The 25,408-nt window shown below is 40.2% G+C and overlaps 1 protein-coding gene across 1 annotated transcript; it reads right to left on the bottom strand.

The window, feature by feature from the left end:
• Positions 1-337: 337 nt before the first annotated feature.
• LOC124280564 (probable beta-D-xylosidase 5) lies at positions 338-23,522 on the bottom strand. The gene is made up of 13 exons (XM_046716516.1): positions 23,281-23,522; positions 14,448-14,589; positions 13,733-13,892; positions 12,366-12,536; positions 11,720-11,811; positions 10,404-10,630; positions 9,786-10,039; positions 8,996-9,218; positions 8,753-8,842; positions 7,143-7,351; positions 6,222-6,422; positions 2,503-2,680; positions 338-1,800 (listed from the first exon to the last, which is right to left on the bottom strand). Exons 1-13 carry the CDS (start codon positions 23,489-23,491, stop codon positions 1,685-1,687), a joined length of 2,274 nt encoding a protein of 757 aa, XP_046572472.1. The 5' UTR covers positions 23,492-23,522; the 3' UTR covers positions 338-1,684.
• Positions 23,523-25,408: the final 1,886 nt, after the last annotated feature.

Raw genomic sequence — 25,408 nt, 5'->3', positions numbered from 1 at the left:
GGTGCACAGTTCATTTTCACGAGAGTTTCATTGGTAATTTAATAAATTTTCAGGACAAAATGGGGGTACGCATGCATGCACGCACACACACACACACACACACACGTGCCAATGCAACCTAAATACAGTTTGACTTTTTAATGTAAATTATTTGAAACATATGTATGTTATATTTGTATTTTCTTAGTAAAGTACATATTCTAGTACTTTTGTACTTTTGTAAATATTTGGAAGCCTGTGCAAACCATGTTACGTTAGCAACATTAGTTTTATATAAGACTCAAAATTATTTGTCATCCCTCTAAAATATCCTGTAAGAAAAGAACAAGAAAAGAAATGGGCTTGACATTTCGGTTTTAATACTGACATGTTACATAATGTTACCTCAATAAAACCAACACCGATCTCTGTTTACAGTTAAAAAGCGTGCTACCTTGGAGAAAAACATTCAAATTTGTGTCCCATAATAATAATTATTGCAACAATATAAAATAATGCATTAAGTGTCATTGCACTTGTTCATGTCACTACTACACAATGTAGGCATTGTCAATCAATAAATAATTGCATGTTCATCACTCAGCATTGTCAAAGGATATTATTCAAATTGGTCATTATCCATTCATTCCGTGTATACCCTCAACACTGACAAGGACACAGACTCACACGCACATTCTCACACACATTTGTCCAACAAGTGACACATATAAGCTCTATGCCAGGTATGATATTCTTTCAAATAACAAAACACTGATATTCATCAAAACATAATTACGGCAGTAGACAAGTACAGAGATGCCGACCCTTATTTAACCCAATTAGTATTTTGGCCAAAACCTGATGCAAAAATTAGTATTAACTTTTCCAAAGAAATTTTGTGTTTAATAAAAATATATAGATATTCTAAGAACTTGTTATTAACTTCGTACTTACCTAAATCAGAAGTAAGTATCCACATATAGCTTGATACTGAATAAAAGGTGTTTGAAATTTATTCAATGGTACGTATGCTATTTGAAAATGTAACTTAACATATTTTTGGAAAACTTTGTATATTTTTACTGCTATCGTAGTCGTGTATTTTGTGTTGCTTTTTTCTTAACAAATACGATAAAATCGTAAGGGTTGGCATCTCTGCAAGTAGTGTTGGAAATAGTTTTGTCCAGTTATGTTTCAGCAATGGTTGGGCCATGACACACAAACTACTGAAATAATTTGGGGTTATGTTTGATTTGGTCAAAGGAACAAGTTCCATTATTGATTGCTGTTTCATGAAAGTTTGATGCAGTTTGAAAGCCAGAACCCAGTTTGCATGATAGCTTTCAAATGAACAAGCCATTAGCACCCAGGATGTCCATCATGCAATGTGGAAGGTGTTATTAAACTTTTGTTGTATATTCCTTCAGAGAATATATGCAGTTCAATAAACTCCTGATGAACGGGAGCTACAAGTAATCATGAATGAGTAACACGCCCATTTGCATACAATGTCTTAAAGTGCAAAACCATCACCATTAAGGTAAATTCTGGAGTTTTCGTTGTTATAATAATAACTCTCCCTAAAAGAGTGATGGTTTGAAGGTCCTCAAAGTAACACGAGTGTAGTTTGCTATCATGAAAATAACAAATCACCCGTAAAATTAGGTCATTTTCAATGATGACCCTCCCTGTGAATGTGGCATGTTCAGTAAACACCAAGTGATATGGAGCTCTTTATCTGGAAGGTGCCATGGAGGACATTGGAATCGGCAACTGTCGTCTGGTTGGGTTGCTGGCCACCGACATAGAGGTCCATTGTGCCTGAAGCCCAAGAGAAAGGACAAAACTGATCAACCTCCTGATTAGCTGTGTTACCTGTTCTCCCTGACTGCTGTCACCTAAATAAAAAGGCTTGCCAAAATCACTGACAACTGTCATCAAATTTCAAAGGCCTCCTATCTCACCAGGCTCAACCACCCTTCATTGACTGCTGTCCACACAACTCACCAGGCTCCATCACCAATCCCTGACTCATGTCCACACAACTCACCAGGCTCCACCACCCATCCCTGACTGTTGTCCACACAACTCACCAGGCTCCACCACCCATCCCTGAGTGCTGTCCGCACAACTCACCAGGCTCCACCACCCATCCCCGACTGTTGTCCATACAACTCACCAGGCTCCACCACCCATCCCTGAGTGCTGTCCGCACAACTCACCAGGCTCCACCACCCATCCCCGACTGCTGTCCACACAACTCACCAGGCTCCACCACCCATCCCCGACTGTTGTCCATACAACTCACCAGGCTCCACCACCCATCCCTGAGTGCTGTCCGCACAACTCACCAGGCTCCACCACCCATCCCTGAGTGCTGTCCATACAACTCACCAGGCTCCACCACCCATCCCTGAGTGCTGTCCACACAACTCACCAGGCTCTACTACCAAGCCCTGACTGCTGTCCACACAACTCACCAGGCTCCACCACCCAGCCCCAACTGTTGTCCACATAACTCACCAGGCTCCACCACCCAGCCCCGAGTGGTGTCCACCCAGACTGCCATGGCTTCTGCAGTCACTGTGAAGTTCACCTCCACCATCTTGGAACTAGGGATGAACACTCGATTGAAGTCCACCAGCTGCAGCCTCGGTGTGACGACTGTGGCATTCTCCCAAGAGATGTAGACTTGTACCACCTGGAGAGGCAAGCTGGTCAGTCAGTACCAGACCTCAGTTTTGTCATTGGAAACATAACAGTGAGTAACAAGAAGACAAAGTCATCAATATCGTGGAGCACTACCACCAATTTCAGTCTGTCAAACTTGTTGCCAAGGAAATGCCAAAAATATTTTATTCAGAAATCCAAAAATACCGAAAGGCACCAGTTCACCACCAGATCTATCTATGTGCCAAGTTTGGTGAAGAAATAGTGAATGGTTTTAAAGTTCTGCTCCAGAAAAGAGCACTACTACCAATATCAGTATAAGTCAAACTTGTTGCCATGGGAACGCAAAAACTATTTTATTCAGAAATCCAAAACTACCAAAAAGCACCAGTACCCCACCAGACCTATCTATGTACCACATTTGGTGAAGAAAAAGTGAACGCTTTTAAAGTTCTGCTCTGAAAAAGAGCACTACCACCAATTTCAGTCTGTCAAACTTGTTGCCATGGAAATGCCAAAAATATTTTATTCAGAAATTCAAAAATACCAAAAGCACCAGTTCACCACCAGATCTATCTATGTGCCAAGTTTGTTGAAGAAATAGTGAATGGTTTTAAGTTCTGCTCCAGAAAAGAGCACTACCACCAATATCAGTCTAAGTCAAACTTGTTGCCATGGAAACGCAAAAACTAACATCTTATTCAGAAATCCAAAACTACCAAAAGGCACCTGTAGATCATCAGATTTATCTATGTGCCAAGTTTGTTGAAGAAATAGTGAATGGTTTTAGAGTTATGCTTCGGAAAAGTCAAATGTGCACGGACGGACAGAGTCCATTTCAATACCCCTCGCAAAATGCTGTTATCTAGCTAAAAGAAACATCACTATATGCAATAAACAAGAGTTGTTATCCATAAAGTTTTATGATTTACTGACTCACTAACTTCTAGAATGCTAATCAAACAATTATAACAGTGACAGCTGAACTGCCAGTTGAATAAATGAATCACATTCAGATCGGTTTGTGATGTGATATATTGAAATTGTCTAAAAATACATGCTGTTGTCAAAATTAGTGAAAAATCATTTGCACAGATATTTCCTCCTTTAAAGGTCACATGCAACCAAAAAATCAAACATAATTAAACACAATTATCACTTATTCATGACATATAATATATATTGGTGATTATGAAAAAACATATAAACAAAATTATAAGCGTACAATCGCAAATCAAAAGTGCAATATTTTGTACATGGGTTTACTTTCCAAGAAACGAAGCAGCCGGGATACCGAACCCAGTCTGAGTGGGTGGGTGTGCACTCTAGTGTAACGGCTGGGTCATTTGCAGATGCCCTCACGGCTCATTGTGTGTGTATATATAGAGATGTTGGGTTTTGTAAATACATGCTCATTTTTGGTGTATAACATTTTGCAATCAACAGACATCATAACATGTCATGTGTTCAAGTATTACACGTGCCTGTCTGTGTAATTACATAATGTGACAAGAGACCGAACTCGGGCCATAAATCAATGTGTTTTGTTTATGGTGTATAGCCTGATAGGTGTTAAGTTCAAATTGCATGTGGTCAGTGATCGAAGTTGTGTATTGAATATTGTCATTAGCAGACAGGCAGGCAGACACATAGGTGTACAGACATTGAGTTTTGTCTGTGACAACGACATATCTATATCACAGTTAGAAATTCTGTCAACGCTAAATAATGACATTGCTTTTAAGTATCAAACTGAGAAAGTGACTCAGTAAGAAGAACGTGTGGTGAAATAGACAAATGAAATTATATAAACAGTTAAATCGGTAATCTACTGTCATAACATATAAAAAGCTTGCGCCTGTGAAATATCAACAAAACATTAGACCGAGTATTCACCCGACAACCCGCTTCCAAGCTGCGCAAACCTATTTCACTGCGCATGTGCTATGAGCGCAGCCCAGCTGTTGAAACCAGTTAAGTTCCCCCAAGCGCTGGGGGAAAATTAGTGAATCGTTTGTACTCCGATTTCGCGTGGTTTTTTTCATCGCGTTATTTTTTAACTTTATAAGTTGAATTTGCATTTTTGATGATTTGTTTCGGTAAGTCCACACCGAAAGGTATCAGAATCTGCAAAGTTGTGTTTTACGTTGCATGTGACCTTTAACTGACTTGCACAATCATGTCAAATATTAAACACAAGTATGAGATTCTCTGTTTCACACAATCTTCCAAATGGGTCTTCCTCCACTCTAGCCAATGTCTCAACTTCCAATTCAAATCACAACGGAATTAACATATATAAACTGAACATGGAAACATGAGACAATGAGTGTCAACTAGAGCTGTGTATCGGTGCCTAAGTGGCGAGATGATATATCCTGATACCAGTTTAATGAGGCGATACAATATATCATGAAAGTATTGGCAAGGAACCTGCGAGACGATTATCATCACGATACAGTGATGGTGATATGATACGTATCCTGATACTTTACAATTCTAAACACAGGACATATATGATAGATATAATGACTGAATCTTTATTTGTTATACAGCAGAACATGTGCTACATTCACACACACTTAAAAGGCTGTTCATGTAATGAAGTTTCAGCATTTAATGCTTAAGAAAGTACAATTCAAACATAAACCTTTGATCTAGGCTTCCCTTGGAAAGTTGTGTTTCTGCACCAATGCTTTCACTGACATTTCAATGTAATTTATACCAGAACCACTGAAAAAAACTCTTAAGTATGCTTTCTAAATATATCTTCTCTTTCTTAACAAAGCTAAGACATCGTTCATAGTTGTTAATAAATGGTGTTATTTGTCAAACAACTAAAACATGTTTCAATTACTTAAAGACAAGTTTTTTACAGTTCACTGAGATTGAAAAATGTTCACATTCTTTCACTGATACACCAACTCCTTTGTTCATCTAACAAAGATGGCAGACACAAACAGATTCCTATAAGGTTCATTTTGTTTTTAAAATTTAGAAGTATTTCAAAGAGACTCCCTTCCTAATCCTAATGCAATACTCCTTACAACTTTAAGTAGTATTTAAGCAGTATCGGGATATATCGTCTCTTGTGGCGATACATCGATGTATCATGGATCCTTGCGATATAAATATCCTGATATATTGCCTAAATGTGTTTTGTATCGAAACACTCGTATCGCGTAGTTGATGATGCAAACATCGATACTATCGATGAATCGTTACACCACTAGTGTCAACAAACCTACTGCTGTCAAATATCAGTCTAGGTCCCGAGCCACAAAGCATTCATAATGCTGCTGTAGTATTCTCAATGAGTTGTACAGCCTATATTATCTCCGTCATTACTTTATGTGCATCACGTGACTTGTGTGCTACGTCAGAATAAAGCGGGTGATTGGAACTACTTTGCATGTCATGTTGTCCCTTGTGTGTGTTGACGAAGAGAGCCCATGAAGATACTACAGCTGCATTTGTAAGCCTATGGTAAACTATAGAGTTACGACAGGTCGTAAAGTTACGAACACTTTGTGGATCTGGACCCTGGTTTCCATGGTAATCACACCTCTCACCTCATCAGCATCATACTGTCCAGTGTTGTGCACGACTACTCTGCCAGTGAGGTTCTGCCCAGCCTGTATCACTGCAGGGTAGGTGAGGCTGGTGTAGTTGAAGGTGGTGTAGGACAGGCCGTAGCCGAAGGGGAACAAGGGATCAGCCTGGTAGTAGCGGTACGTCTTGCCGTACATGGAGTAGTCGGTCATCTTGCCGACCTGCAGTCAAGGCCACACTATGCACAAACAACTGTATGGGCAACATGTACAGTGTCCTCCACATAACAGTTATCTTCGGGGAACAAGTATATTCTTGTTCCGAAGAAAGAGTACTATTGCAGGGTTGACTCTCTTCCTTCTGACCAAATCCCCTTCAAGGAACTCTTACTTTAAACTAAGAGTCTAGACAGGTTCATTGATATTCCCCATTTTTCTAAATGTGTTTATTAAATCACAAAAAAACTGCATTCTATATCTGGGCTAGGTGGAGGATAGTCTGTTACTATGGTATCTCTCACCTCAGTACTGTTCCTAAGCCAGTGGAAATGTAGTTTGTACCGTACTACGCTAATTTTACTTTATACTTTCACTAGATCAGTCGTAGCGACTATGGTAACCCAATTCTGGACTGTAAATAGGTTAGTTGCAGTGTAGTTTGTTACTATGGTAACTCATGTCTGAACTGTCACTTGGTAGCTGTAGTGTAGTCTGTTACTATGGTAACCCAGCTCTGAACTGTAAATAGGTTAGTTGAAGTGAAGGTTGTTACTATGGTAACCCAACTCTGAACTGTAAATAGGTTAGTTCTAGGGTAGTTTGTTACTATGGTAACCCACCTCTGAAATGTAACAAGGATAGTTGTGTAGTTTGTTACCATGGTAACCTACCTCTGAAATATAACTAGGATACGTTGTATAGTTTATTACTATGGTAACTCACGTCTGAACTGTACCTAGGCCAGGTGTAAGGCAGTCTGGCAGCGGGGACAGAGTTGGTACCTCTTGCTGTCAGCACCCTGATCAACGCCTGACCGGTCTCCTGAGCTGGGAAGAAACACTGCAGGATGGCCAGCACCTTGTTTGACTCCACAGCCCATGTCATGTTGACCGGCCCAGCACTGAACACCATCACAACCACTGGAGCATCACCTAATACAGTAGCACAACAAATTGGGCATCACCTGTAACAGTCGCACGACCACTGGGGCATCAGCTGTAACAGTAGCACAACAACTTGGGCATCACCTGTAACAGTCACACTACCACTGGGGCATCAGCTGTAACAGTAGCACAACAACTTGGGCATCACCTATAACAGTAGCACAACCACTGGGGCATCACCTGTACCATAGCACAACAACTTGGGCATCACCTGTAACACCACAACCACTGGGGCATCACCTGTACCATAGCACAACAACTTGGGCATCACCTGTAACAGTAGCACGACCACTGGGGCATCACCTGTACCATAGCACAACAACTTGGGCATCACCTGTAACACCAACACAACCACTGGGGCATCACCTGTACCATAGCACAAGAACTTGGGCATCACCTGTAACACCAACACAACCACTGGGGCATCACCTGTAGCACCAACACAACCACTGGGGCATCACCTGTACCATAGCACAACAACTTGGGCATCACCTGTAACAGTAGCACAACAACTTGGGCATCACCTGTAACACCAACACAACCACTGGGGCATCACCTGTACCATAGCACAACAACTTGGGCATCACCTGTAACAGTAGCACGACCACTGGGGCATCACCTGTACCATAGCACAACAACTTGGGCATCACCTGTAACACCAACACAACCACTGGGGCATCACCTGTAACATAGCACAACAACTTGGGCATCACCTGTAACAGTGGCACGACCACTGGGGCATCACCTGTACCATAGCACAACAACTTGGGCATCACCTGTAACACCAACACAACCACTGGGGCATCACCTGTAACACCAACACAACCACTGTGGCATCACCTATAACAGTGGCACAACAACTTGGGCATCACCTGTAACAGTAGCACGACCACTGGGGCATCACCTGTAACACCAACACAACCACTGGGGCATCACCTGTAACAGTATCAGATGATATGCCACCACAAACACAACCGTTGAAGCAGAACCCGTAACAGTAGCACAACCATTGAAGCAGCTTCTGTTGCAGAACCACCTTAAACACCATTGGTGAAGCCAGCTGTGGGTGATACAGACAGTTACTCACAGCTGTTGATATAGACAGTAACTCATTGTATTTAACTGCATCCTGCAGTAAGTAATGTGGACAGTTACTCACTGTATTTAACTGCATCCTCCTGTAGGTTATACAGGCAATTACTCACTGTATTTGACTGCATCCTGCAGTAAGTAATATGGACAGTTACTCACTGTATTTGACTGCATCCTCCTGTAGGTTATACAGACAATTACTCACTGTATTTGACTGCATCCTCCTGTAGGTTATACAGACAATTACTCACCGTATTTGACTGCATCCTGCAGTAATTAATATGGACAGTTACTCACTGTATTTGACTGCATCCTGCACCAAATCCTGCTGGTGTCCAGGGAGCTGAATGTCCTGTCGGTCATTGCCTTCACTCTCTGAAACTTGACCTGAAACAATGGATTTTGTCTTGTCTATCAAACCCATAACATGTTATGAGGGCAGATACACATTTTCACATCAAAACCTGCGTGACAACACACCCACGTCTGTCCACAACAATCACCCGACGATGCAAACCTTGACATGACATCTCCCCTCACCTGTCCCCACACACACAAACACCACTTGGGCATCGGACACGGCCTGTCTGATCTCTGCACTGGAGTACTTGGAGCATGTGTTGTCGTCACACCCAGGAGCGTAGGCGATGTTGACGGCCAGCTCCTTCAGGCCAGCGAGCGGGGTGGTCACATAGTGTGGCATCACAGTCGCAGAGTAGTCACCAAACAGCTGCTTCATGTTGTCAGCCATTGGCCCTAACACCTGTAATACAGCACTGTAGTCTTCAACATAGCAACATTGTACTACCCATGAATAACAATTCAGTTCTCAAAGCAATGAAATTCAAGCATTCCCAGCATGACCAAAAAACAAAATATAATTTTGTATTCATATTTGAATCTTTAAGTTTAGCTGTAAATCTTGACATTATTTATTCCAGGTTTGTCAGTTGTTAGTTACAAGACCAAGAGGGTTAATGAAAACACAGGTTCTGTAGCTCACCTGTATGATACTGTTTACATACACTGAGAAAGGACAGTTATTGTTTGTAACAGTTCACACATTCCATTTCTAAAATTGATTGAACACCACCACCCCCAACCCCCCAGCTCACCAGAACAGAATGGGTGACCCCCCTTAAAATCATCATCTATACCCTAGCCATAAATTATGAAGGGTCCCTAAGTACATTTCAGTCTCAAAGATTATCAGCAAAATAGAAGGTTTGAATTGATTAGTCATTCCTTACAAAATTACCCTGCAAACTGGCGATGACTTCACTGGGACACCGCAGAAAAGCTCCATGTACATATCATCAGTAATACTCACTGCAATGTTGTTGAAGCCACTGGTTTTGAATGGTAGGAAGCCCCCTGTATTCTTCAACAAGACAAATGACTTCATGGCAGCATCCAGAGATAGCTGTCTGTGAGCTGCACCTTGAATAGACGACATGTCGATTGTTGCATACGGATTCATTGTTGGTGGGTCGAACTCGCCAAGTCTCATTCTGGTGTAGAACAGTGGCTTCACCCGATCTCGCACAAGGCTTTCATCCAGTTTGCGTTGTTTTATGGCTTCCACTGAAGAAAATATTTGAAACATTCAAGTTTAGTTTAATATAATATCTCAAAGGACTATGTCCAGCTGTTCAGACAAATGTGAAAAATAAAAACATTTACAGCATCCTTTGTTCTGAAATATGTTTTCTTTTTTGAATTTCAGCAACAGACAAGGGCAGGTAACTCTAAACCGGATTCAATGAAACAAAAATAAGCAATAAATATTTCATTCATATGACCAAAAATGAGATAAGAGTCATTCTAAAGACTAGCAGCTGACAAGACATTATAATGATTCAAATAAGTAATGTAAGTCATTTTATATCCAAACCCAGCCTTTGGATTTTGAAGAAGCATGCTACTACGCTGGCAGAGTAGTATTCACCAATAGAGGTGTAGACATTGTACTTGTCATCCCCCGACAGCTCCAGGTTACAGCCGGCCTTGACACACGCTGTGACAGCATCAACATGGTTGTGCTTGTAGAAGTGTGTCCAGATGACGTTTTCAATGGCACCTTCGTCGCTCACCACGTACCCAGTGAAGTTCCACTGCTTCCGAAGTATCTCTGTCAGAATGTACTCATTGGCACAAGCTGGTATGCCATTCACACTGCAAGGTAGCACAAACATGTCACATACCCAGATAGCAACGTTGGGCCAACGTCCGAATGCTATCACGGTATTGGAGTATCTTTACACATGATCCTGTGACGTTTAATACAGACTGATCATACAATATCATCATTGGTTTTGCGTCAGGGGGAAAATATCTACAAACACGTATTGTGTGTAGTGCATTTTCATAAGATGTCAGAAGCTATGGAATCCAGAGAACTGATACTTTCTTGCAGAAGTCATGGTGATAATTGAATATAATGTCTCCTGTGTATCTTTTAAACCAGCAATATTATGATCAGTCATTTGCCAATCAGTCATAAGGTCATCATAGATTTTCTGGATCATTTCTGGTGTTGCTGACGTAACAGACATATTCCAGGATAGTGTTCTCTTCAAGTCTGTCACTGCCATACTCTGGTGCCCAACTCTTTAAAGTAGCATAGGAGGTGAGGTGAAATTGGGTTTTACGTCGTGCTTGAGAATATTTCGCTCATATGACGACATGCGTGCGTGTGTATGTATATGTGAGGCTGCTTGTACTAGCCCAGACTGAAGCTGGTTGTATAGTGCTAGCCCACTGAGATACCATGCCGCAGTGAAGCATGAATACCCCACTCAGACACATTATACTGACTCCGAGTCGACCAGTCCTTGTTGTACCCATTAATGCTGAGCGCCAGGCAGGGACCAACAAGTACCATATTTTAACGTCTTTTGGTATGAAGCGGTCGGGGATCAAACCAGCAACCTTCCGCTCTCCGGGCAGACGCTCTTATCACTACACCACGGAGGCGGTCAAAGTAGCATAGGAAGGTGTATCCTAAATTTGTGTTGGATGGCTTTTGGTGCTGAGCCCTTTTTAGCAAATACTTCATCACTTACAACTCCTCAAGTCTGTCCATTTTTCAAAGGTGAACAGCCTTGCTTATTCTACTGATTTGTCATAGCAAATCAATTTGCTCAACTGTGACATTGTTTATGAATATAACTCATTGAAATCATAAGATGTCTACAAGAAAAGATTTCACTCAACCCTCCAGTATACGGATCATATCATATCATGAAGTCCACCTAGACACACCTGTTGTAGCTGCACATGATGCTGAGAGAGCCTGCTTTCACACAGGCTCGGAATGCTGGCAGAAACGTTGTACGTAGGTCTCTCTCGGACACCTGTATGGAAACAAACAAAACGCTAAAACAGGAAAACTTTCCATTATCATTGGTTGAGTGGAACTAGGAGTGGAATGGAGTGTGGAATGAGGAGTGGAGTGGAGTGGAGTAAGGAGCGCAGAGCTTAGCGGGGAGTGCAGTGGAATGGAGTGGAGTGCAGTGGGTAGTAGAGACTTTTAAATGAACCTTGGAAATGAAAGCAATCCTGCTACAAGTTTTATGATATGAATTTTTCAAAACAATACCACTTATTCTGTTGGTTTATTGAATAACTTAAGGAAACAAATACTAAATTACATCTCAACAACACCTGGTCAATGAACGTGGAACATGAACATATATGTAACCATTTGGAGGCTCAATGGAGCTGGTATGTATTGTCCTTATAGTCTCTATAACACTTTCAATTAACACTCAAATACTGTATATTCTATTCTGTTCGAAATATGTTCTTCTGTGAAGCACAAATGCCCTCCAAAAGGCATACCTAACCATCTTCACCATGTCCAGTGTCGCACCTGAGACAAGTCTCCCTGTAGGTAAAGACTACTTACAACTGCATCAAAAGTCATTCTGGAGGATGGGATGTTCTCTGGACCATCATAGGCAGCGAAGTGTTTACATCCCGCACTGGCTCGGATATAGCGGCGGTCAGTTCCCTGCAAACCGTTCACGAAACTCACAGCCAGCTCACCTGACAGATGTGGGTCCTCTCCATACGTCTCCTGTCAGAATCATATGTAACATGACAAATGACAAATTTCAGGTCAACCACACACACAAATACGTGTCGAGTATCAAATCTACATCTGATCTAGTTCCACTTACTTTGTACATAAATTTTAGGGGGTGTCATTCACATTGTACATTCTCCTCCATAAAAATCATCATCACCCCCTAGCCATAAATTATGAACAGTCCCTAAGTTTGGCAGGATGACACATTTCCTACCACCATTGTATGAGTATGAGTGTGGTGCTAGAAGCTGGGATTATTAATGAAGCAAGTCTTGAGAAATTGCGGCATGTTGGAAGACTGGCTCAACACTCAGAGCATCTGTCCAACATGACAGTGTCAGTTCTACACAATACTGTGGTCTATAATTAACGAGCTGGGCTCCGTTCCACGAAGCGATCATAGTGTTGCGACAGTCATAACTCTACGTAACGTATGTGAGTTACGATCACCTTAGCACTACGATCGTTTTATGGAACGGGCCACTGGTTCATAAAAGTGACCTATGTAGAAAACAAATTAAAAAGAAAAACTTTTGACAAATATTGGTTGAGTCCAGTTTCATATTTTTCATATTTTAGTGTATGTGTTGTCTCATAAACAAAACCACAACACATTAAATATGACTTCTCTGAAACGACTGTAAACACATAATTTAAAACTACCATTTTTCTTGAGTTTTACTGCAAATATTGATGGGTGTTCATGAATATGCTGAAGTCTGCTGAAGGTGGTATCAATTCATCAACTACCAGCACTAATCACAATCTCCTTCCAAGTTAAAATGTTATTTTTCAAGAACTAATGAAAAACATTATAGCTGAATCAATATGTGGGCATCTGGCATCGCACGTAAATTTGTTCTACATCAGCACATCTGTGCCTCATGACATCCCAATGCCTTTGATGACAATATTACTGTACTCAAGAGTTTGCCAAGGGGCATTTTAACACCAAACATAATACTATATATTTTACAAAATAAACTAGCAGATTAACACACTAAATATTATTTTTCACAAACAAATTTGAACATTTAAAACATGACTGTGTATTTGATTCCACACTCTGTCAGCAATAGTGACAGACAACCTTCTTCTACTTTGAAAACACACTGTTTATTTGCATTCTACTGTGACAAAATTGACTGCTTTTGCCCATTGAGACGAAACATATGTCACTGTACCTGGTTTCGTCCCCATCTTGGGTCCCGCATTATGTTGATGACGGGGCTGAAGCAACTGAGACCACGGTGGTCTCCATACTGCTTGTTGACCGTGTAGTAGCGGAACTTCCCTCGCACCTCCACACTTGTTGCCTCAGCGATGTCATACACCAACTGACGACTTCAAATATATATTCAACATTTTAAAACAAAACATAAAAGTGTTTCCAGTAAAATTAAACTCCTCTAAAAAGAGACATGGCAACAGTTGTAACTATCATAAGCTCCCTCTCTCTATCTTCAAAGACACTGCCAGCCAATACTCCCCCCCCCATTAACTGCCCCCACCCCACACCCTACAAGCTCCCACCCAAACCCACACTCTCTTTTACCTGAGCAAAACACTCAGCCCTTTCTACTGGTACATTTAGTTTATTTAAGAGTAAATCATAAAGGCCACCGGCCCATATTACAAATCATATAACACAATCATACACCATACCCTTTACACCAGAAAGGGGCGGAGGGGTAGCAGTGTGGTTAAAGCGTTCAAGCGTTCGCTTGTCACGCTGAAGGCCTGGGTCCCCCCCTGCATGGGTAACTTGTGTTAAGCCCAATTTCTACTGTCCCCACTCTGAGATATTGGTGGAATATTGCTAAAAGCAGCAAAAACACAACTCACTCACTCACTTCTCGCCTGAAACAGCAACTAAGCCATTCTCCTTCACTCTCTCACCTGAACGAGGCAGCCAGGCCAATGGCTTGTGGGAAGCTGGTTGCGTTCCCCGCCTGCACGTCCCCCCTCAGGCACTCAGTGTTCCAAGAGTAGGGCCCGATACCCAGACGGGGAATAGCTGGGGCAGGGCCTCCGAACGAACCTGCATACATCATGAAGACTTTCAGAATTGGAAGGTACTGAATCAAGACGTTTTGTAAATGGATTTGGGCTATGTTGTATGTGAATACCAGATATAAACATTAGTGTTGGGAATTGGTTGAAATCTCACAATTGATGATTGCTTCATTACCAACGAACAATCATCGAAAAAAATTGGTTAGAGTCATTTTTCAGATTTTCCTCTCTCCTCTCCTGGTTGTTATTGCTGATATGTATAACATGATGCACCTTGCTACTTTAAAGTCATGACTAATATATCATGAACATAAACTTCCTGGAGTCTTAGAGAAATATTCAGTCATGACTTTTCAGTTAGTGAAGTGAGTTTTCTAAGAATTAAACACGTTTTCAGGCCCTGACAACTCCAACGATATGTTTCATTGTCAAGTATTTGAAAGATTAAAACAGTAGTTCCAAAATCGTTTATGTTCGATTATGAGAAAATGTGATCGATTGCTTGGTCGTTTGGTCAATGCGACCAATCTTCAATTATTTCAATTAATCGGAACACCACTAATAACCATGTCTAAATGCAAACCTTGGGGAACAGTGCCCTTTACTGAGAAATAACACTTAAATTATCTACATCTTCACTACTTTGGTTTCCTTGTTGTTTCACACCACATCCGGCAATACTAATATTAATACTAATACTAAACCTTTTAGGAATTTGTTTGTATCTGTTATCTTTGTTAAATGAACAAACGAGTTGGTGTATGAGTGAAAGAGTGTGAACATTTTTCAAACTCTGAACTGTAAAATACTTGACTTCAAGTAACTGAAACATGTTTTAATTGTCTGACAAATAACACCATTTATTAACAACTATGAACGATGTCTAAGCTTTGTTAAGAAAGAGAACAAAGATCAGATAAAATTTAGAAAGCAGACTTTCTTTCAGATATTCTGTATTCTGATATAACTTACATTGAATTGTTTGTGAAAGAATTGGTGACGAAACACAACTTCCCAAGGGGAAACTTCAGTTTCAAATATATCTATATTAGATCAAGGTATACTGAATATATGTTTCACTGTACTTTCTAAAGCATTAAATGCTGAAATTTTATTAGATCAACAGCTCCTTAGTGTGTGTGAATGTAACACAAGTTCAGCTGTATATGAAATAAAGTTTCAGTCATTTCATCTATCATATCTGTTCTGTTATTAGAAATTGTAAAGTATTATCGTATCACCACCATTGTATTGTGATCATAATCGTCTCGCAGGTTCCTTGCCAATACTTTCATGATATATCGTCTCACTTCATTAAACTGGTATTGTGATACATCGTCTCGCCACTTAGGCCACGGTACTCAGTTTTATTGAACACAGATTACAGAAAATACTAGGTGCTTTTCAAATTGGAAATACACAATAGTAAGTGAAATATTTTCAAAGTCGGCTGTCAAAAATCTTCACGGCAATATTTTGAGTTGAAGAAAGTTTCACTGCATAATTAATATTTTAAAAAGGCCTCTTAATTATTTGTTTGTTTGTTGCCTAGCTTTACACAATATTCCAGCTATATAACAGTAGTCTGTAAATAATGGACTCCTGACCAGACAATCCAGTGACTGACATCATGAGCATCAATCTACACATTTGGGAAATGATGACCTTCCTGAACCAAGACGCCATATTATCTGACCACCCAATCTGACCACGTATTACAACAAGCATGAAGGTCAGGGTTGGAATTGGACATCAGCAACTTGTGCTTGTTCTAACAGGCTACTAACGGAATCGGGTGGTCAGACTCGCTGACTTGGTTGACACATGTCATCATATTCCACCTGCATAGTTCATTGCTCATGTCAATCACTAGATTTGATTATTTACAGACCATCATCATGTAACTTGAATATTGCTGAGTGCTGCATTAAACAATAAACAAAAAAACAACAAGATGTACTATGCACTGGTTGCTGAACGGAAGTTCCAACCCGTAACTTCATGGGCAAATGCATCTTAACAACATTAAAAATACTCAGTATCTATTTCCATTCTGCGTTACAGCCGACAGCACATACAATATCTAGAACAAATTACACTATCTTTTACACGTGAGCATGGTTAATGAGTGACAACATATTATATATTTCCCACATTCATGTATTGTTTCCATACATTTCATTCACATCTTATCTCCAATAAACAAACATATGAATATCATACATGAAGTGTTAAGTTTGATATTGGTCAATATAAATATTGATGTTCTACATTTGAAAATAGTCGATTTTACGTCATCTGGGAACAAAGACAATAAGGCTGATGTTCGAGGCAGGCTCGCATTAATCTAAGGTATGGGACGTGTAGGAGAAATGTATAGGGGTTGGCTTGGTGTGATTGTGTACAAGGTCAACAATGGTATGAAGGTTTGGGTTGACAATGGTATGAAGGTTTGGGTTGACAATGGTATGGATGTCTGGGTTGACAATGGTATGAAGGTCTGGGTTGACAATGGTATGAAGGTCTGGGTTGACAATGGTATGAAGGTCTGGGTTGACAATGGTATGGAGGTCTGGGTTGACAATGGTATGGATGTCTGGGTTGACAATGGTATTGATGTCTGGGTTGACAATGGTATGTATCTGGTTGACAATGGTATGGATGTCTGGGTTGACAATGGTATGGATGTCTGGGTTGACAATGGTATGGATGTCTGGGTTGACAATGGTATGGAGGTCTGGGTTGACAATGGTATGGATGTCTGGGTTGACAATGGTATGGATGTCTGGGTTGACAATGGTATGGAGGTCTGGGTTGACAATGGTATGGATGTCTTGGGGTTGACAATGGTATGGATGTCTTGGTTGACAATGGTATGGATGTCTGGGTTGACAATGGTATGGATGTCTGGGTTGACAATGGTATGGATGTCTGGGTTGACAATGGTATGGATGTCTGGGTTGACAATGGTATGGATGTCTGGGTTGACAATGGTATGGAGGTCTGGGTTGACAATGGTATGGATGTCCAAGGGTTGACAATGGTATGGATGTCTGGGTTGACAATGGTATGGATGTCTGGGTTGACAATGGTATGGATGTCTGGGTTGACAATGGTATGGATGTCTGGGTTGACAATGGTATGGATGTCTGGGTTGACAATGGTATGGATGTCTGGGTTGACAATGGTATGGATGTCTGGGTTGACAATGGTATGGATGTCTGATTGACAATGGTATGGATGTCTGGGTTGACAATGGTATGGATGTCTGGGTTGACAATGGTATGGATGTCTGGGTTGACAATGGTATGGATGTCTGGGTTGACAATGGTATGGATGTCTGGGTTGACAATGGTATGGAGGTCTGGACAATGGTACAATGGACAATGGATGGATGTCAATGGTATGGATGAATGTTGATGTCTGGTATGGACAATGGTAATGGTTGACAATGGTATGGATGTCTGGGTTGACAATGGTATGGATGTCTGGGTTGACAATGGTATGGAGGTCTGGGTTGACAATGGTATGGAGGTCTGGGTTGACAATGGTATGGATGTCTGGGTTGACAATGGTATGGTCTGGGTTGACAATGGTCTGGAGGTCTGACAATGGTATGGATGTCTGGGTTGACAATGGTATGGAGGTCTGGGTTGACAATGGTATGGAGGTCTGGGTTGACAATGGTATGGAGGTCTGGGTTGACAATGGTATGGATGTCTGGGTTGACAATGGTATGGATGTCTGGGTTGACAATGGTATGGAGGTCTGGGTTGACAATGGTATGGAGGTCTGGGTTGACAATGGTATGGAGGTCTGGGTTGACAATGGTATGGATGTCTGGGTTGACAATGGTATGGAGGTCTGGGACAATGTCTGGGTTGACAAATGGTATGGATGTCTGGGTTGACAATGGTATGGAGGTCTGGGTTGACAATGGAATGGAGGTTTGGGTTGACAATGGTATGGAGATTGACAATGGTATGGAGGTCTTGGTTGACAATGGTATGGATGTCTGGGTTGACAATGGTATGGATGTCTGGGTTGACAATGGTATGGAGGTCTGGGTTGACAATGGTATGGAGGTCTGGGTTGACAATGGTATGGAGGTCTTGGTTGACAATGGTATGGAGGTCTGGGTTGACAATGGTATGGAGGTCACAATGACAATGGTATGGATGTCTGGTTGACAATGGTATGGAGGTCTGGGTTGACAATGGTATGGAGGTCTGGGTTGACAATGGTATGGAGGTCTGGGTTGACAATGGTATGGATGTCAGGTCTGGGTTCAGGGTTGACAATGGTATGGAGGTCTGGGTTGACAATGGTATGGAGGTCAGGGTTGACAATGGTATGGATGTCTGGGTTGACAATGGTATGGAGGTCTGGGTTGACAATGGTATGGAGGTCTGGGTTGACAATGGTATGGAGGTCTGGGTTGACAATGGTATGGAGGTCTGGGTTGACAATGGTATGGAGGTCTGGGTTGACAATGGTATGGAGGTCTGGGTTGACAATGGTATGGAAGTCTGGGTTGACAATGGTATGGAGGTCTGGGTTGACAATGGTATGGAGGTCTGGGTTGACAATGGTATGGAGGTCTGGGTTGACAATGGTATGGAGGTCTGGTTTTGGTTGACAATGGTATGGAGGTTTTGGTTGATTTATTTAAACATATTTTATTCACAAATGTGAAAGGAATTGGGGACAAGTTATCCAACTTAAAATACCCGCTCCCTAATATTTACATACATACAATTCCAATTATATACATCTCAGGAGAGAAGACAGAGAAGAGATAGGAAAGTTAAAGAGAGAAGAGAGGAAGGGACACGACTTGTGTGATCACTCAAAACGTTTTGAGTAATGAATTAAAATTTGCACACATTTGAAAACGTATTCATTCTGTTGAATAGTCATATCAGGACTTCCAAGTAACATTAATGACAATGTCATTGGAGAGTCATGTTTTACAATATTTTTTAAATTTAACATTAATATCTCTCTTTGAATGTTGTACAGTTTACATTCTAATTGGAAGTGATGTTGAAACGATACAGATCATAATTTAGCTGACTAGTCATATGTCTCAACTTTGTGTGTATAATATTCAATTTTCTAATACCAAACGAGTAATATGATGTAGCTACAGGTTGCTCACATTTTAAATACAACTTGAAACTTTGTAATGAAGGTCGATTTCTTTCGGTTTCAGAAATATTATTCCATATTCTTACAGTTGATGGAAAAAGGGAATCATACGAAAGTCTTAACCTTGCAGAAGGAAGGATAATATTGTTAGCATTCCTAAGGTTATAATTAGATCTGAATCCCACACTATCTGGAGTAATATCTTTTAAGTATACAGGAGTTAAAATATTTTGAATTTTTATTAAATTGACATAGTCTTATTCTTTTTCTTCGTTCATCCAGTCTTTCCAATCCTGTCTCATAATATAGAATTTCCCGTGAGGTATATCTAGGAAGACTCGTAACTATTCTGGCAGCTTCTAACTGAAGTTTCCCTTCTGTTGTACGGTACAACCATCCCATAATTCACAAGCATATTCAAAGTGTGGTCTGATAAATATCTTATAAATACTGTTGATTGTATTTCTGTTTAGTAAATATTTCAATTTTCGCATTGATGATATCATTTTGGAGCATGACTTGATGATTTGATTAGTGTGATTCCGAGATGTTTATGATTGTTTACCAAATTGATTTGCTTTTCGTCAAAAAATCATTTCAATTCTTCAGTTTCATCAATCATGGAAAACAACATGTTTTTTTCAGGATTATATGAGACCATCCAGTTTTTACTCCAGCTATATAATATGTCTAAAGAAGTTTTGATTTCTTTAGTACTTTTCGATGATTTTTCAAGCGAAGTGTCATCAGCAAAAAGACTTGTTACACAATCCTTATCAGCAATATCGTTAACATAGACCACGAATAAAATGGGTCCCAATACTGAACTCTGAGGGACGCCAGCTGTTAAATACCTGGGCTTGGATATAGCTCCGTTTACAAAGACGTGTTGACTGCAATCACTTATGTATCTCTATATCAATTGTAACAGCTGGCCTCTAATACCGTACTTCTCTAATATAAGTATAAGCGCTTTATGCCACGCACGATCAAAAGCTTTGGATACATTGCAAAATATCATACAATATTTTTCTTTGCTGTCGAGAGATGTACAAATATGATGGTAAAGTTCAATTTATTGATGGACAGTTGAATGACCTGCTTGAAACCCCGATAGGTACTTATGTAAAAGTTTGTTAACATGGAAATAGTTATACAAGTGTTTATACACAACTCTTTCAAATAGTTTTCCTATGCAACTTATAAGAGAAACAGGTCTACAGGTTTTACATTACGCATGATTCCTGCGTATTTGACGCAACAATTTTGTAAACGACTCTCAAAATATTATCATACGAGTCAAGCTTGACGCAAGTTTTATGGGTGGCCCTCACAATTCAGTTCAATAAAATCAATTTGATAAGCACAAAATGATATTGTTCGATGATAGTTTGACTTTTACAGAGCAGTCAGATTGCTCCAGAGAACTCAGAGGAGACAGTAATCCTGGCTGTGTGAACTGAACTATGCTGTAGTTTCATTTGGTGGCGTGACATACACAGTTACATACTGAGAATGATTAACACAAAGAAATATCAAAATTTTCATGACTCCCAAACATTGAAAATGACTCCCAAAAATGAATATTGTGAGTCACCATGACTCCCTTTCTTATTAAAGTCTGTGTAAAACCCTGGGTCTATACTTGGAAACAATAGAGTGATCACCTTTCTTATACAGTGGCATGACATATACACTTTTCCACATATCTGGATACACACTATGTTTTTATGATATAAATTAAACAGTAAACACAGGGGCTCAGATATAGATTCAACAGTGATCTTTAATAATTTATGACTTATTCTATCCGGCCCTGAAGCTTTGTTTAGCTGCAAACATTTTATAACATCAGATATTTCCTTCTTAGAAATTACTATTTTTTCTAACTGCATGTTGGTCCTTTAGGGAGAATGTGGTAATGGTACATCTTTATCATTCAATCGAGATATTGATTCGAGATATGTATTAAGTTTTTCAGCTTTTTCTAAATCAGAAAACAGAGTTGGAAATTCATCATCAACATTCTGCTAGAGAGGAGGAATATGCAAAGTAGAGCCCGAGTGTTTAACAATATATCGCAATAATTTCCAATATGAAGATTTATTTTCAGCATATAATTCCAAAAGTAGGCCATTAATATAAGAATAAAAGTTTTCTTTCACATAACATTTCATGTTGTTTACTCTATTTCTCTGATGTTTATAAGCTTTTTTAGTAATGAGTTGACAGTGACAAGTGGTATGGAGATTAAGTGTTGACAATGGTATGGAGGTCAGGGTTGACAATGGTATGAATTGAAATGGTTGAGGATGTGGCAGAAATGAGTTGACAGTGACAAGTGGTATGAGGATTGTGTTGACAATGGTATAGAGGTTTTGGTTGACAATGGTATAGAGGTTTTGGTTGACAATGGTATGAATTGAAATGGTTGAGGATGTGGCAGTAATGAGTTAACAGTGACAAGTGGTATGAGGATTAAGTGTTGACAATGGTATAGAGGTTTTGGTTGACAATGGTATAGAGGTTTTGGCTGACAATGGTATAGAGGTTTTAGTTGACAATGGTATAGAGGTTTTGGTTGACAATGGTATGAATTGAAAATGGTTGAAGATGTGGCAGAAATGAGTTGACAATGGTATGGGTGTGTGGGTTGAAAATGGTTGAAGATGTGGAGATGATTTGTTTGCAGTGATATGGGTGTATGGGTTGAAAATGGCATGAACTAATGGCCTAAAACCTGTGAGGATATTTGTTGATAAACATTGGTGTATTTGACCACAGTTCTTGCAATGGAAAAAACCCCGAGAATCATGGTTTATACTGTTACTGACAGGGTCTTAACACTGTACAAAAGTCAGTGACAGTACATACCTGTATGCCTGTATTTTTCCACTTACAAACCCCTGTGTATTTGACAATGGTAGTACCCCTGAAGATACGAGTTAGAAGACATGGTTGTCATAAGAGACAACGAACGGGATCCGGTGGTCAGGCTTGCTGACTTAGTTGACACATGTCATTATATCCCAGTTGTGCAGATTGATGCTCATGTTGTTGATCACTGGATTGCCTGGTCCAGACTCGATTATTTACAGACCGCCACCACATAGTCGGAATATTGTTAAACAACAAACAAACAAACAAGACATTGGTAGTGGTTGATGCATTAAATGTCTCAATATAACTTTGATAGAAACAAATAAGTCATCTTAAACTGAAAAGGATCTGTTGATTATTCAAAACCTGATGAAATCTAGACTTGACTCATTTTGGACTTAAGCAGGGAAGGGCAAAATAATGAGGTTTACGGACTGTGAGACAGTCGTGGTTCGACAGATAAGAACTGTCAAACTTTATCCCATATAAGCGTAGCTAAGATACATATAGCGTTCACTGACATGTGAGTGAACGCTATGTATCTTAGCTAATATAAGCGCTGACATTGTTGACAGTGGTATGAATGACTAAAGGTGGACATATTGGACTGGACCCAAAATGACAAACTACTGGATGAATGACATGACGATAAATCTATTAGCCTAATTACTAAGACTTTACCTACCCGCCCCTCCTCTCGCCATTTGTTCCTGAATTTCCTCAATAGTCAGCCGACCCACTAGATCATCAACGCGGGCTTCCCAGGACAGACTAGGGTCTTGAAACGGGTAGTCATAGCCAAATACAGGACAACTGACGACTGTCATTAACAGAACTATCCCAGAAACACCGCGGACCAGCATATCGAGACACATTATTGTTGTACTCCGCGCCATGTTTCAGTCATGTGGTTGATCATGTGACTGTCAGTCCAGATGGCGTTTAAGATTAGTTATTCCCTGTGATAAAATAAACAAACAAAAAGGAGCCCAAGTTACACGTCCACATTGATTTGTGGCTCGTGCACCTGTCGCTGTCACATTATGTAATTACACAGACAGACAGGTGTGATACTTGTACACATGACATGTTATATGATGTCTGTTGATTTCAAAATGTTATACACAAATAATGAGCATGTATTTACAAAACCCAACATCTTTATACACACATAAAGAGCCCTGAGCAAATGAACCAGCCAGTGAAAGACTTTGTTACACTTATGTGCACGTCCACCCGCTATGACTGGGTCCGGTATCCCCTGTGCTTCGTTTCGAGGGGGGATGGCCTAAAAGTCGGGCGGGCCAAATCTATTATTGGCTAATAAACCCATTAACGAAAACCATGCCTACAACTAATCAATGCAACATACACTCATGATAATAATGATCAATCGGAAGCCTCAAACGCGTACCATAATAACTTTATTACGAGTAAATCGGCTAAAATCCAGGAAGACGAGAAGCCTGCGAACTGGCTGACCGAGGTTACGTCTAAAAGTGGAATCGTTAAACGAAACGCGATTTAATACGTTTAAATACTTCAGCCAATCCCGATACACATTTCCGTTGGCCCGAAAATGTTTTTTACATCTATATCAAATCACATACCACCCCATCAATTCACTATTCATCGTATTTAAAGCATGCCCACATTGAAATGATACGATCTCTTCCCCACACTCGCAACATTATCTCGGCCACAATTTTCCGCCCGGCTTGGCTCGAGCCGTCAAAAGCAACTTAAACGTAACACACGTATCTTGTGTTAAATTCCATAGACTGGTATTATATCTACCTAAATATCGCTTTGTAATGTTATAAAATGCAACATGTAAAGAAAACTGCTCCATTAAAGTGAAGCCCTTGTCTCTCATTTTTCAACATAACCTCAATCAAAAGTGTTTAGTCTCTGTTCAGCCCGACTTTGTCCGGGCTGTCAAAAACAACCTAGACCTCACAGATGTATCTTGAAATGTGTTTAAATCCATAGATTGGTATTGTATCTACCTAAATATCACTTTGTAATGTTATCAAATGCAACATGTAAAGATAACTGGTTCGTTAAAGTTAGCCCTTTTCTCTCTCCATTCTCAACATAGCCTCAATCAAAAGTGTTTAGTCTCTGTTCAGCCCGGCTTGGCCCGTGCTGTCAAAAACACCTTAAACCTCACACATGTATCTTGAAATGTGTTTATGTCCATAGATTAGTGTTATATCTACCTACATATCACTTCACAGAGTCTCAAAGCGTAGTATTTGAAGCAAGCACCTTGCTCAAAGTGAAGCCCTATTTTCTATACATTCTCAACAAAAACACAGTATCACAAGCTTTCGGTCCGGCTTGGTCCGGGCTCTCAAACGCACCTTATACCTCACAGATGTATCTTGAAATTGTTTAAATCCATAGATTGGTATTATATCTACCTAAATATCACTTTGTAATGTTATCAAATGCAACATGTAAAGATAACTGGTTCGTTAAAGTTAGCCCTTTTCTCTCTCCATTCTCAACATAGCCTCAATCAAAAGTGTTTAATCTCTGTTCAGCCCGACCTAGCCCGTGCTGTCAAAAACACCTTAAACCTCACACATGTATCCTGATTTCTGTCTATATCTCTAGAATAGAGTTATATCTACCTAAGTACGTCTTTATAGAGTCTCAAAGCGTAGTATTTGAAGCAAACACCTTGCTCAAAGTGAAGCCCTATTTTCTATACATTCTCAACAACCACACAGTATCACAGTCATGCTTTCGGTCCGGCTTGGCCCGGGCTCTCAAAAACAACTTAAACCCCACACATCTGTCTTGAT

This window comes from Haliotis rubra, unplaced genomic scaffold (genome assembly GCF_003918875.1).
Source record: "Haliotis rubra isolate DU_JTF1 unplaced genomic scaffold, ASM391887v1 Scf27, whole genome shotgun sequence".
In the NCBI taxonomy this organism is placed as follows: domain Eukaryota; kingdom Metazoa; phylum Mollusca; class Gastropoda; order Lepetellida; family Haliotidae; genus Haliotis; species Haliotis rubra.
The sequence above is the reverse complement of the archived record's forward strand: the minus strand, read 5'-3'. Positions and strand labels throughout refer to the sequence as shown.

Excerpts from the sequence above, each read along its gene's own strand:
- LOC124280564 (XM_046716516.1), bottom strand. The coding sequence starts at position 23,491 with ATGGCGCGGAGTACAACAATAATGTGTCTCGATATGCTGGTCCGCGGT. Across the intron at positions 10,631-11,719 it reads ATCATGTGCAGCTACAACAG|TGTGAATGGCATACCAGCTT; the intron begins GTGTGTCTAGGT and ends GCTACCTTGCAG. Across the intron at positions 1,801-2,502 it reads GGGCTGGGTGGTGGAGCCTG|GCACAATGGACCTCTATGTC; the intron begins GTGAGTTATGTG and ends CTTGGGCTTCAG.